The 13,800-nt window shown below is 43.3% G+C and overlaps 1 protein-coding gene across 4 annotated transcripts in view; it reads left to right on the top strand.

Moving 5' to 3' along the window:
• The window catches only part of vps13b (vacuolar protein sorting 13 homolog B), a 449,591-nt gene that overhangs the window by 25,433 nt on the left and 410,358 nt on the right, over positions 1 to 13,800 (top strand). For 3 of the 4 annotated variants that reach the window (XM_080427214.1, XM_080427212.1, XM_080427215.1), the window contains exons 5-7: positions 9,475 to 9,642; positions 10,356 to 10,537; positions 13,123 to 13,297. In XM_080427214.1, coding sequence (XP_080283340.1) covers positions 9,475 to 9,642; positions 10,356 to 10,537; positions 13,123 to 13,297 — 525 coding nt within the window. The remainder of the gene's footprint in view (positions 1 to 9,474; positions 9,643 to 10,355; positions 10,538 to 13,122; positions 13,298 to 13,800) is intronic. The other variant, XM_080427213.1, reaches the window with a different exon arrangement.

Genomic DNA, 13,800 nt, shown 5'->3' with positions numbered 1-13,800 from the left:
ATATGTATTCTGCCTGACTAAGCCCTGGGGGGAAAAACACACACCTTTACTCCAGAATTCTATTGTTCTAAGCCTCATTTTTCACCAGTGTTAATTTATCCAGAGAGAGAGGAAGGGGGGTGTCTGTGATAAATCACTGACTGATGGCTCTTATCAGCAAGGCCACTTGACCACATGCCTCCTACAGGGCCATGGATTCCAGGCCTGCCACACTCCAGCCCTTTTTACAGCACCTCACAAAAGAGGGGCCTTGTTTGATTGGGTATAGGCAATGATATTTTAGTTTTAGGTGAGCGAGGCTCATGGTTATTTTAACATAATCCCAATAAAAACAAACGCAAGCATTTTTGGACTCGTTAAATTACGGTATATGTATTTTTTTATTTGGATACATCGTAGCATTCAGGTAGCGTAGTTACACGCAAATAAATGAAGGAGAGAAAGTGATATTCGTGACCTCGGCATCTCTTTTAAAGACTTCTCACACACTATATAAAAGGTATATAAAAACCTCTCGCATTCACCATTATATTGTTAAAAAATTCAGTGGCACTGGAAAGGTCTGGGGGCATGGAAACGCTCCCTGTTCACTAGAGAAAGAGCGTGAGTACCGAGGGATACAATCAAGACAGGCACAAGGAGCGGAACGAAAGAAAAGAAGAACTGCAGAAGAGAAGGGAATTATCTTTTAAGAGCCTGTCACAGTCTAACACCCAGCCATAAGCCTGTGCACCCAGAGACCCAGAATGTATGGCTGTATGAACATGGACTCCTGGCTGGTTGTATCTGGGGAGGATCCTTTTCCAGGCCTGACGTTATGAGATAATATCTCTCCCCAGCTGTTAAAGCAGGGTGCCTCACACCCCAGCGCCTCCCTCTGGGCCTTCCTCCAACAGCTATGCTCCCAGGTGTGTGTGTATGTGTGTGTGTTTGTGTGTGTGTGTGTGTGTGTGTGTGTGTGTGTGTGTGTGTGTGTGTGTGTGTGTGTGTGTGTGCGCGCGCGTGTGTGTGCGTGTGCGCACTTGTGTGCGTGTGTATTATGTGTATGTGTGCTCGCACAGTTGCAATAGCGTGCGTGGTTTCATGTGTGCACAATTCCGACACTGGACTGGACATGGCTCCAATCTATTAGGGTCCGTTGAGACAACTCTGATGTCAGAGGTCACGGCACCTCAATAGCAATAAGGAAGTAGTTGAATGCTGTAATCCCAGTCTTCCTAATTAAAAGGTAGAGGAGGTAAGACTAACCTACGATGACTCAGAGAAAGGATGTTTTCTTATGAACGAGATACAAAACAAACCTGTCGGGAGTCTTTTAATGGAGTTAAGGGATGTTTTCTGAAGGTGAGGACTCGTAGTTTGAGGTTGATTTTGCAGATGGTTATGAGTTTGTGTATATTGTTTTTCCATAGACTTTTGTTCTTTGTCGTCAGCTATGCTATGCCTATGAATGTAGTTTTTGTCCTGTGTGCTTTTGTCCGCATTCATTACCTCAAAGTCTCCCATCAACTTAAACTCGAGGATTGTGGTTTTCTTCTTCCAAGCCTCAGAACGGATTGCAATCTGAATGCCACAGAAAAAAGAACAGCTTTTACTCAATCGCACTCCCCTGAAGTCAAACTTTGTTTACTCGTATTTTGTATAGAGAGACACAAAGAATGATTCTCTTTCCTGCCACCCACCCCCACCCGCCAACCCTCTGCTCACTCCTTCCTTCACACCACATGCAGGCTCGGCCCAAATTTGCGCTACATCTTCAACACTGCACTTCCATAAGAGACAATCAGAGAAATCTTGTGAGTGTGAATGAGACCAATGCGAAGCAAACAGCCAGTCTCATCTCTCCGTCACCATCTACGTCGACAAACCACCGCGTTGCGTCTGCTTCCCTCCCCTTCAAAACAACCAAAACAAAACACGGCCGACACTAGAAAGCAGCCACCAGCAATTATACAGTCATTTGGCCCTAAGCTCTCACATGTTGAATGGATTTATCTTCCCTGTTCTCCTTGTGGTGGAAAATAGTGATGTTAATTCATATACCATGGGATTGGTAGCCACACAAAGACCAAAGACCAAGTGCTTCCACCTTGGGCAAATTCTGTGAGTGATTATGTTTACTGCTGCTTGTGGGGGACTAGTGGCCACTGTTTGTGAGAACCACATTTCTTCGTTTCAGTGGGCTTGTACTTAGGGCCTATTCACACTGTTGAAAAAAACGTATCTCTTTACATCTGGCCTAAAAGAAAGGCATTTTTATGTAGTTTTAACAGGTACAATCTGGTTTTGAATCTGGATTTGACTTGATTCTACCCCACAGAGTGGTAGAACCAGTTTTAGACTTGAAGTTTCAAAATGTTGCCTAAAAAGAAAACTTTTTGTCCAGCTAATAATCTCTTCCACACCAGATGTGAAAACCCACATTTTTCTCTGGTGAATGTAGCGCAAGCCATTTAGTGAGAAATGTCTTTACAATATGGCATTTTTTTCAGATTAAGTAATCTCACGCACATGCTGAGAGGGAAGACATAACCCATCTGCTACTGTAGGAGCATCTGAGTTCACTGGCCAAATCCATTTTCGACACATATAGCCATTTGGTTTTGACTATTTAGTATTTACTATCATTTTGCGTCCACAAGGATTGGAGGAGGATTGACTTGTACAACCTGTTCCAGCCCTGCAAAACACAGCTATGTGTGTGCTGCTATCTGCTTTGGCTGTGCATATCTGACTTTACCAGAGAGAGTACTAAAATGTTGGAGGCACATAACCTTCTGTGGTGTTTTCAATCCTAATGCTCCCAGATGGGCAGTGAACTAATACATTGACCTGAACTGCATAACCTGGGGAGCAAATGCTGGTCTTAACCACTTTAACCTTGGTGGCCATATTTTTGACATGTCATCATTACATGATGAAATAGGTGAAAATGTTCTACAATTTGACATTTTAAGATATTATGTTCAAAACATTTCAAAATGTTTCCAAAATTTCCAAAAATAGCAGATTTACAAGATCACAGCCCATCATGATGCGACACGTTAAGAGCTATACGTCGGCTAATTAGAAAAATATTGAATAGGGCTTGAGTGGTTATTCGGTAGATAATGATGCTCCGATTCAATTTAGTTCAACTGCAGCTGCTGTCTGGAAAGAATTGAAGATTCACACACGCAGCCACAGAAGTACAGCTAGAATACATTTTGATCACATGACTCCAGAGTTAATGTGTACAGAATAGATGAGTGTGACTTTTGGTTTAATGAAAACGCTAAATGGCGAAAGATATGGTCATGGTCGTGGCCTACAAGGGGAGTTGCGTTATGATCATCCAAGGAATCAAGAGTATGGTTCAAGAGTTATTGGCCAAAACATGAATCATCCTGTTATAGCGCCACCATGAGGTTGGGGTGGAGATTCTTCCTTGGCCCATTGGGAGTGCGCATGCAAAGTTTCATGCCGATCGGTCCAGCGGTGCCTTAGCTTAGCTGTTCACAGGCCACCAAACACTCAAACAAACAGACGGACAGGGGCAAAAACATCATCTCCGGCCTTCAGCTGTCTGGACTGGAGAGGTGATGCTGACTGAATGTCTTGTGTGTGTCAAACTGCGATAGTTTTTTCTATGCATTCTTGTGCAGCACTGTGCATGACTACTGTATGTGCATGTGTTGGTATCCGTGTGATCGGGAGAGAATGATATTTTCATGGGTTGAAAAGCAAACAGGCTCCTGTGATAAATCCTATGTCCAGTGCTACTGCTGTCCTGGTACTGCTGCCTGTGCTCAGAAAATAAATACTGCAGCTGTTCTGATATTACTGGAAAATGCTGCTTATATGGATGGGGAATATCCCATTCTGGTAAGGGTTGGTGCTCTCTCCACTGTGCACTGCATACCCTGCTGTACCAGTCGGGTTTCACATACAGTATAGGGTTGCACTGTTGGAGACTGTTTGAGGCAGTCAGTTCTCAACCTTTTTAATTTCAACGACCCCCATATGCAAAAGGCTGCGTGGGCCCACATTTGATACGATTTTTATCTTGGGACCCCAATCTTCACTGTAAAATCCTAAGTGTGGGGTTCCCGGACCCCACCTTGAGAACCAGTTGTTTGAGGGGAACCACATACGTAGGTGACATTATTGGTGATTCCCGATATTACTGATGTCTGCTAATAATTGATTGGCAGTAATTAATAGGTTAGGTTGACGTACTACAATCAATGTGATTATGTATTTGTGTGGTGTCTACCAACCAGCAGGTGGTAATGTAACCAGATACTGTTAAATTGATACAGATACAGATACTGTTCAAATTCAAGCAACGGTCTCCCCTCTCTTTCTCTATGACCATAACAGATTTATCCAGCAATGTGTAACTCTCTGAGCTTAGCAGCAGTAGAAGAGGGGACCTCATTGTAAACCTCTAATCTGCAATTAACTTAGAGTCAGGAGAAGCCGAAAAAAGTGGACCTGGAGCACAAGGCTATATCAACAGTTCAGCTCTGGCCAGCCGTGTTTTAATGTGACGAATAGCTCATGTTTGGCCATCTGGAAAACCTGGACATTGTATCATTCTGCTCCTGGAAGACAAATAAAAGATCCTTAGGAGATGTAAATGGGGATTTATAGAATTCTGGGAATTATACTCGTGTGCTTGAAAGGTACTGTTGTCCTACAGTAGCCATGCATTCTATTTTAATAAGGTCTAGGCTACATCGCTGGCTGTAATAATGACATTTTAGAATAACACCGCAGAACCAACATACAGTATATTTATTGTCTGATGGACTTGTCAATCTTTTTCTCGCTGGCTAATAACTGGCACAGCTAATAGCTGCTAATACTTTCCATATACAGGAAAGAGGGTGAACATGGACAGTATAGTGTTTCTTTCCTGTATTGCACAGAAGAGAGTACTTGGGCTGTGCTGAGATCACATAAAGGAGTTGGTTTTTCCAGTCATTTTATGGTTGAACAGTTTTAAGTGGGCTCCTTCCCTGTGGGCCGCAGCACAGGTGCTGGCTGTGTCAATTGTTTACAGAAGTTCAGAGTGGCGCGATGGCTCACCGAGAGACGGCTGGGGGCCCGGGACCGGCCGTAAGGCGAGCTGCAGTGAGAGTTTGGGAGAGAGCGAGCGAGCGTGCACATGCAAGAAAGTGAGAGGGCCCCGACATGGGTAAATTAGATCCAGAGAGGGGAATAGCAGGGGGCAGAGCGCCGGTTTTACTGCCCGGCCTGCAGGTGCGACAGCAGCTTTCTGACTGACCCCAGAACCACACACGCATGCACACACACACACACACACTCACACTCACACTCACACTCACACTCACACTCACACTCACACACACACACACACACACACACACACACTCCTAGCCACATTCAAGCACGCAGGCAGAGAGGCAGGCACACACACTCAAGCAGGCGTGCACCCAAGCAGGCACGCATACAAGGCACGCACACGTGTCATGAACACATATTGCGTTTATGAGTTGAGTTTATATTATATCATCCTCTTCCTGCCGCTCTATTTAGTCGGGCAGCAAACGAAGGAGAATTTTGTCAATTGGATTATGTTAATATGTAGCTGGGCCTGTGTACGAGTGGCAGAACAGCTAACCAATTCATATAAATATTTTCATCAACGGCACCATTTAGTTCTGCTTAATTATCGGTTCTGTCATGCCCCGGCCCAGGCATGTAGATACAGGAAGACAAACATTTGGTTTGGAAAATAAGGGAAAAGCATTAAAGGTTTATATGTTTTAACTCGGAGTGACTGTGTTTAACAGTACATGGGAGGAATGAATAATGCCATTGGTCCTGTGGTTAGGAGGATTTATTGCTGTGTATTTTCATATTTTATGGTCAAAACTCCCCTGTCTGTAATATTTTAAGTTCTTTCTTACTTTGTTGAGTAATGACCTTACCATGTATGTTTTTTCTGTGAAGCTTCTGTTTCTGGGCGTCACTGTGGCCATTAGGAAGGACTGGTAACACTGTAGGATAGCTCCCCCAGCTCTGCTGAAACCCAATCTATGGCACTGCTCATTCTCTCTCTCTCGCTCTCCCCCTCTCTGTTTGTGTGTCTCTCTCTCTCACTCTTTCACCCCCTATCCTCCTCAGCTTCCATCACCACACCCGCCCATCTTTCACCATCACCACAAAAACAACTTTTCTATTACTGTCTCTTTTTCTCAATCACCAGTTCACCACAAAATCTACATTTCTCCATCATCACAAAGTTGATTTTTCTATCATGTCCACTGTCCTCAGGTCATCATCGCCACAAAACATCTCTTACACTTGCAGTCAAGTTTGCTCTGTTTTCACCCCAAAATTCCAATGAAATGATTTCTTAATTCCTCTGAGGTGAAATAAATGGTAATGTCAACTTGGAGGTCGACTCACAATAAAGTAAATTTGATCTTTTCAACAATAAGCTGCCCATTTGTTTCTCCTTGTCAGTGTCTTGCCAGCGTTCCTAGACCCAAAATATCAACTTCATTATGCTGGCCATAACTCTCCCTCTCCCATCCCGTGTAAATATTTGAGAAGCGGTCTGCATATGAGTGTGTGTGTGTCTAAGTAATCTGCGCACAGTAAAGTCCTTAGTGTTAATTTAACTCAGAGAGTGTATGAATATAACCGAATGCACCCATCCATCTGGTTGCATTCGTACACTCTCTGAGTTAAATGGACACTGGGGATTTTGCTGTGTGCACGTGCTGCAGTGCCTGCGTATATTTAAGTGAACATGTAGATTCTGGAGTGGTCCTGTGTTTGGGGTGGCTCTTGCATAGTTTGGGGTTCCACAGGGCTCCACATCTGAGAGGAGAGGAGTGCGCATCAGAGGTCCATAAATTCACCCAAGATTTGTTGCGCTGCTCAGGCAAGGGTGAGGAGCGAAAATGTTTTTCTATGGATATTTAGCTCTTTTCACTGCTCATGGCCGAGGGGTCGACTGTGGCGAAAAATAACATGTCAGGCCCTCCTCTTATTTACGAGCCCACGAGGATGGCAGAGGTCAGCCTTACTGAGCCCAGGCTTTCGGGGAATGCAGCTCTGGATTCCGCTCTTTTACTGTGTATCAACACTAAATTAACGTGTGGTTAAATTATGTCCTCCTTTCCTCTCCTCTGTGTATGTTCATGTACTCTATGTTTCTTTATGGATGTATGTGCTATATATATATGTGTGTTTGTTAGTGTGTGCGCATGCATAGTCTTTGGCCTGATGGGGGCACTATGATTAAAAAATTCCTCCATTTTGGACAGGATATGTTTCATTTGTGTGCATGTTTGTACAAATCCAACTAATGGGCATGGCATAATTACACAAATCCGACTATAATAGGGTGACCGGATCAGAATGGTTGAAATTAGGCACGTGGTGTGGTCTCTTCTTCAGTATCAATGAACAATAAAAAACTAAATTCAATTTGTATTAAGTCTACTCAACTGTCTGACATTATGAAAAAGTAACACAATGGCTATATTGTATATCTCTGCTGTCCGGCAGAAACCAGCTAACTCCGAAATGTTCATTTTTCAGGAAATGAAAAAAAAGTGGAGTTAGGAGGTTTTGTTCATCATTGATAAGAACAGCTGAACGGACCTCCAAGCTCACAATGAGGTTGGAGGTCAAAAGGGGGTGGAGCCTGGAGTCAGCAAAACCAGCTAACTCCTTTTTTACCAACACACAGACGTAAAGGGTGTTCAATGGCCCTGATTTATGGGAAAAAAATGCAAAAGCGTCAAAATAGAGTTAGCTGGTTTCTGCCGGACAGCAACGATATAACAGTGTATAATTATACATTGCATCAAATTATTTTTATTTTATTAATTTCATCAGTGTAGTGCCAGTCACATCTGTCTGTCATCTTCTTCACGACTGCAACTCCCACGATCTTCACCTACACTAAAAAAGGAAATGGGGAAAATGGCATGCACGCATGTAGCCCTAGAATGGCTGATATTCCATACATTGTATGTATTCCATATACAGCCATAAAACACATCACTGCATTTCTTGGAGAGATTCACCTCCGTGGCATTCTAATTTGTTACGCTCTGTGTGTACTCACCCAATAATGAATTGCTGTGACTGGTGGTCAGCTCTTGTCATATAGTATCAAATCCCTTTGAAAGTTTTGGCAGAAAACTAGTCAAATAGCTCCTCTTTTCCGTGAGATTCACACAGACCACATTCTCTGTACGTGGCAGGATGGTATTCACAGCAGCACTAAACATTACAGTACGTAAACGTCCTTCAGTTAGCGCATATGTAATCACAAAATGTCAGGTGTGATTACCAATATTAAATGACCACATATCAAACACAACGGCACCTATCACTGTCAGCAGCATGATGTTTATTTGTATCATTGTGTTAAAGAAAAAATTATAGGGTTTTCGTGAAAACGAGCATGTTACGTTTGTGACGCGTCCACCCACAAGGCAAATCTAATATAGGATTTGCTTGCGATGATCCACGTTGGAGCCATGCCGATCCCATGTGGATCCTGAGATCTATATAATTATATATTATTCTAGTCCAAATCCGGCGATGTGCACAGCCAAACATAATTATGCAGACTTTTGGGTTATGCGTTCGGTATGCATAGTTTAAGTTTTGGAGAGTGAATTAATCCTGTTGGCGTGTGGTGTGGTGTGTGACGACCCGGTCATTTACGACCCGACGTGGAATCGTTGCCACCGAGAAACCATGAGAAGTTGATGTTTACGCTGTTTCAACTAAGCTATGTTTGTGTGCTAATAACACAACCTGGATTTGAACATTGCATGTGTCGATAAATCTGCGTGCGAGTGGATATTATAAATAATACATATATTTTAATATCTCTGTGTGTGTGTGTGTGTGTGTGTGTGTGTGTGTGTGTGTGTGTGTGTGTGTGTGTGTGTGAGAGTGTGTGTGTGTGTGTGTGTGTGTGTGTGTGTGTGTGTGTGTGTGTGTGTGTGTGTGTGTGTGTGTGTGTGTGTGTGTGTGTGTGTGTGTGTGTGTGTGTGTGTGTGTGTGTGTGTGTGTGTGTGTGTGTGTGTGTGTGTTTCTACCTTGGTATCCATGTGCGTTCTCCAGGGGTGCAATGCTCTCTGGACGGCCTTGCACGCCGTGCCGGAACCTATTTGACCAGGAGCACACGCATAGATTTAAAACTACTTTAAATTCGCACCTCAACAAAGTTTTCAAAGGTTCCCGACTCACACCTAGCGAATTAACATAGGAAAAAGCCTAGATGCATATCAATTGTCCTTTGTGTGACTTGCAGTGTAGGTGTTAAGCGACATGCGCGTCACGTCATTGAAATAGAGTGCAAGAACATACCAAATGAGCGTTGCATGCCTGGCGTTCTCCATTACCTCTGTGTTCCTTTCAGTTTTTCCTCTTATACTAATGTACACATGCTGTATGTTTTAAAGTCCATACATTCTTGTGTGTGTCCAGGCTACGTGCAGAGCCTGATCAGGCGTGTGGTGAACAACGTGAACATCGTAGTAAACAACCTGATCCTCAAGTATGTGGAGGATGACATCGTGCTGTCAGTGAACATCACGTCAGCAGAGTGCTACACTGTAGATGACCTCTGGGAGCGCGCCTTCATGGACATCGCTGGTGAGCAACACTCATACAGGAAACTGCAAATATCTTTGGTGGTTCACACAAGGGTCAAATAGATATATTGGTTCACTCTCATTTTATTAGCCAGTTTAAATGCACAAATTCAGATGTAAAACCATTCTTTCAGAAAAAATGTTTTAAACCTAAACTGTATAATAATTTCATTCATGTAATTACAAAGAGAGCCTGTGTAAGCAGTGAAATCAGTAATCATGATTGTCTGTCAACACCCCCCCCCTCCCACACACACACACGCGCACACACACACACACACACACACACACACACACACACACACACACACACACACACACACACACACACACACACACACACACACACACACTCACACATCACTTAGTCAGACCACTTGTGAATGCCACAGTCTACAAGAGCTCAGTTGAGTCTGCAGGGTGTCATCTTCCCTTGCTTCCTATGTGTTTGAAGGAGACCCAGAGATAATGGGGATTCATTTGCTAGTGCTTGCTCCCTTCTCTGTAAATTTTGTTTACATGTACACTTGTGGTTGTATGTTTGTATTTGTGTTTGTATTTGTGTGCGTGCCTACATGCCAGCATGTTTATGCGTGCAAATGCGCTAGTGTGTGCATTCGTGCCAAGCACGATTTGCTGTGTGCATGTGTGCCAAGCGTGAGAGCGTGAGTGGCATGCAAGCTGATTTCACATTAATTCTCTCCCTCTCTCAAGCTCCAGAGCTGGTCCTGAGGAAAGTGATTAACTTTGCAGACTGCACGGTGTGCCTGGACAAGCGCAACGCCAGCGGGAAGATCGAGTTCTACCAGGACCCCCTGCTGTACAAGTGCTCCTTCAGAACCCGCCTCCATTTCACCTACGACAATATCAACTCGAAAATACCAGCTGTCATCAAAGTGAGCAGCCCTAAAAAGAAAAACAACAACAACAACAACAACAATAGTAGAAATAATACCCACAGCAACTAGCAGAAAGTCCCACAGCTGGAGCCAATGAGAGTTCTGTGTTGCAGGCCCAGGCGTTGCACAGTAAAATCCTTAGTGGTAATTCACCTCCAAAGCGTGTAAAATTGGAACCAAATGGACCCTTGAGGGTCCATTTGGTTCCATTTGTACACTGCGTGGAGTTAATTTAACACTGAGTTTAACTGTGTGATCTTTTCAGAGAGTGAACGAGGCTTAAATACGACATAAACGAGGCAATATTAATAATTTGAGTTAATCTTTCCTGTTGTTTGTAATGTGTCACACATGTTGGTGTGGAACAGTGTAAAACTGTCAGGGCTACAAAACAAATCTGTTTGTGCAAGATGTGACCTCCTAGTGGCAGCTTAACTGATCTTAAATCAACGACCGTATGATGACTAATTTCACCCCATTGTTCCAAAACAGTATCACTTCTACTAATACAGTATGTGGAAAGGGGTCTGCGTTCTGGGAAGATCTACCTCCTGGTCTGAAACTTAAGATAACGCTGCAGATAATGTTATGAGTCATTGCAAAAGTCCTGTAGGATTTGGGTTTTGACTCAGAGTTCCCTAAAGAGATTCAACTGGCTTTCCAACACTATCTCGACTAATTTAGTTTGACTGTTTTGAAATCTGGTAACATATCCCAATGTAGTAACTTCAGTAAATCCACCCAAAGCACAATAGGTCAGTGTTTTGGGAACATGGATAGACATGTCTCCCCTAAAGCTAGCGTTCAGAACACAAAGTCTAGAGAATTCAGTTCTAATCTGGAATGTCATGAACATTGCAAGGCTTTTCCATCAACAGTATAATGGGAATCCGGATTTTGTAGCCTTGCTGAATGTGTGTGTTTTTTTTAGCCTCAGTCTAGACTATTTCAAAATAGCGCAAACAGTTCTGAAGGAGATAATATACTGCTACCCCTGGAAACCCACCTTACTGTCAGTGTCCAGTGATTTCATTATTCATTGTCGGTGGAGCCACTCCAGAGTGTGTCTCCATGACTTTACACAGTCTTGAATCTGTTCTTTCTTCTTGTTCATGTCTTCCCATCTTTACTAAATGAACACAGATTACACAAACAAATTCAGTTTAGGGCATCTTTTTCATTTACTAAAACCACAAGGTTATATGACTTAGTTGAACTTGAGGGCCAACACAGTATGCTGTCCAAAAGGGAGCTTGTTAGTTTCTGAGTAGCCACAGTACTGGAGTGTCGTCACAGTAGGGAGCTTAAACATAGATATTATGGTGTCTGGTTGAGGTTTTTTGGCCTGCGGTTTTTAAGTCTGTCTATATACTGTATTAGTGTACAGTCAGTACAGAATCCAGGATGTCTCCCTCTTGTCCAACTGATTGCTGTCTACAGTATTAGACTTTAGGTTTTCTGAATGTGTAGAATGAATTTATATATAGCAGTGAGTAATACAGTATTAAATTCATATAAATAATCATTCTCCATGTAAAAATAAAAAGGAGACTGTCACATTTTCAAAATGCATGTTCATTGACTTAGAGCGACAACTGCAAAATAAACAGATTTGCATTACTGTTTGAGTACATACTGTAGAGTTGTAATTGGATCTCTGTGCTTTTACAGTACCACCACGATATTCCTAGTGTGTTTTGTACTCAGTGGGAACTGCAGATCCAGCCATAGAATACAATCGGTATGTACAGTATGTACTATGGCAGTAATGCAAAATCTTAAGTTAAATGCTGTTTATTTACAGTTGTTAATAAAGCACAGGGCCTTGCACTGTGTGTGTGTGTGTGTGTGTGTGTGTGTGTGTGTGTGTGTGTGTGTGTGTGTGTGTGTGTGTGTGTGTGTGTGTGTGTGTGTGTGTGTGTGTGTGTGTGTGTGTGTGTGTGTGTGTGTGTGTGTGTGTGTGTGTGTGCGCGTGCGTGCGTGCGTGCGTGTAATATACTGTATATATTCTTCATTTGGATTGGTCATTTAGATGCATAATCCCATCTCTTGCTATTGTTACACAGTAAAATTCTCAGTGTTCATTTAATTCTGAGAGAGTGCAGATGTAACCAAACAGAGCCTTAAAGGTCTGTTTGGTTACATTTGTACACTCTCAGGGTTAAATTACATCCATTCAAATCAAGAACATGGTTTGGTGCCTTCATGTAATAGGATCTGAACTGGAGACAGAAGCATTCATCAATCAGCCAAAAGGGAAACCCTACTGGGAGAGGAGCAGATATTTACATGCTCAGTATCAAAGACAGGCCTAAATACAGTATGTCATGTGAGGTCATCAGAAGCAGCCCTGAATTCCATTTTAGTGTCAGGTCTATATATCACAAAGTAAAGGTTTATCATTCCATAGTCTTCTATTTTTTCAAACACATTTTAGGACAGTGTAGAGACAGGAAACTGATGAAGGACAACGATCACGGGCAAAACGGGCCTGTAGTCGAAATCAAGCCACGGATGTTGCATATCATGTGGTTGTCATCCTCACCAGTCATTCAGTTCACCCTTTGTGTTTGTCTCCTTAGATCCAGACCATGGTGGAGAGTCTGAAATTGTCCATCACTGACCAGCAGCTGCCAATGTTCATTCGCATCTTGGAACTGGTCATCGCGCTTTACTATGGAGAGATCGGAGGACACAAGGAAGGCGAGGGGGAGGAAGGTGCTGGGAATACACGAGAAGCTATAGCCGCTTTACCAGGTGAGTAGATGCTAGTAGGGAAAGTAAGGACAACCATTTCCAATCTTTTTACTCTTCTCTCCCAATTTTGTGATTATGCTGATTCCCAATTTCCCGCACATTTCTGTGTAGTTCGTCACCTCTGAACGCTACAGCTGGTCATGTGGGAGGGTGTAGACGATCATGTGTCTCCATAAGGTCGCCAGCTGCATCTTTTCACCTAACAGTGAGGAGCTTCATAATAAGGGCGTAGCACGTGCGGAGGAACACGTTATCCGACCCAGTTCTTCTCCCTGCTGACCCCCTGACCAACCTGTAGGTGTCGCTAGTGCAGCGACAGAGATCGCCCTCCCCTGCCTAGCTTCCAACCCTCAAACACAGCCAATTGTATTCATTGGGGCGCCTGGCCAAACCGGAAGCACCGCGGAGGATTCAAAACCCTAATCTCTGTGGTGGTGGGCAGGAAGTTTATCCCTGCTTTACCCGAGCGCCCAGGGAAAGTAAGGACAACCATTTTGTGGCCT

The sequence above is a fragment of the Gymnoscopelus braueri genome, assembly GCF_963280865.1.
Source record: "Gymnoscopelus braueri genome assembly, chromosome: 4".
NCBI classification, from domain to species: domain Eukaryota; kingdom Metazoa; phylum Chordata; class Actinopteri; order Myctophiformes; family Myctophidae; genus Gymnoscopelus; species Gymnoscopelus braueri.
This window is presented reverse-complemented; position numbering and strand designations above follow the sequence as displayed.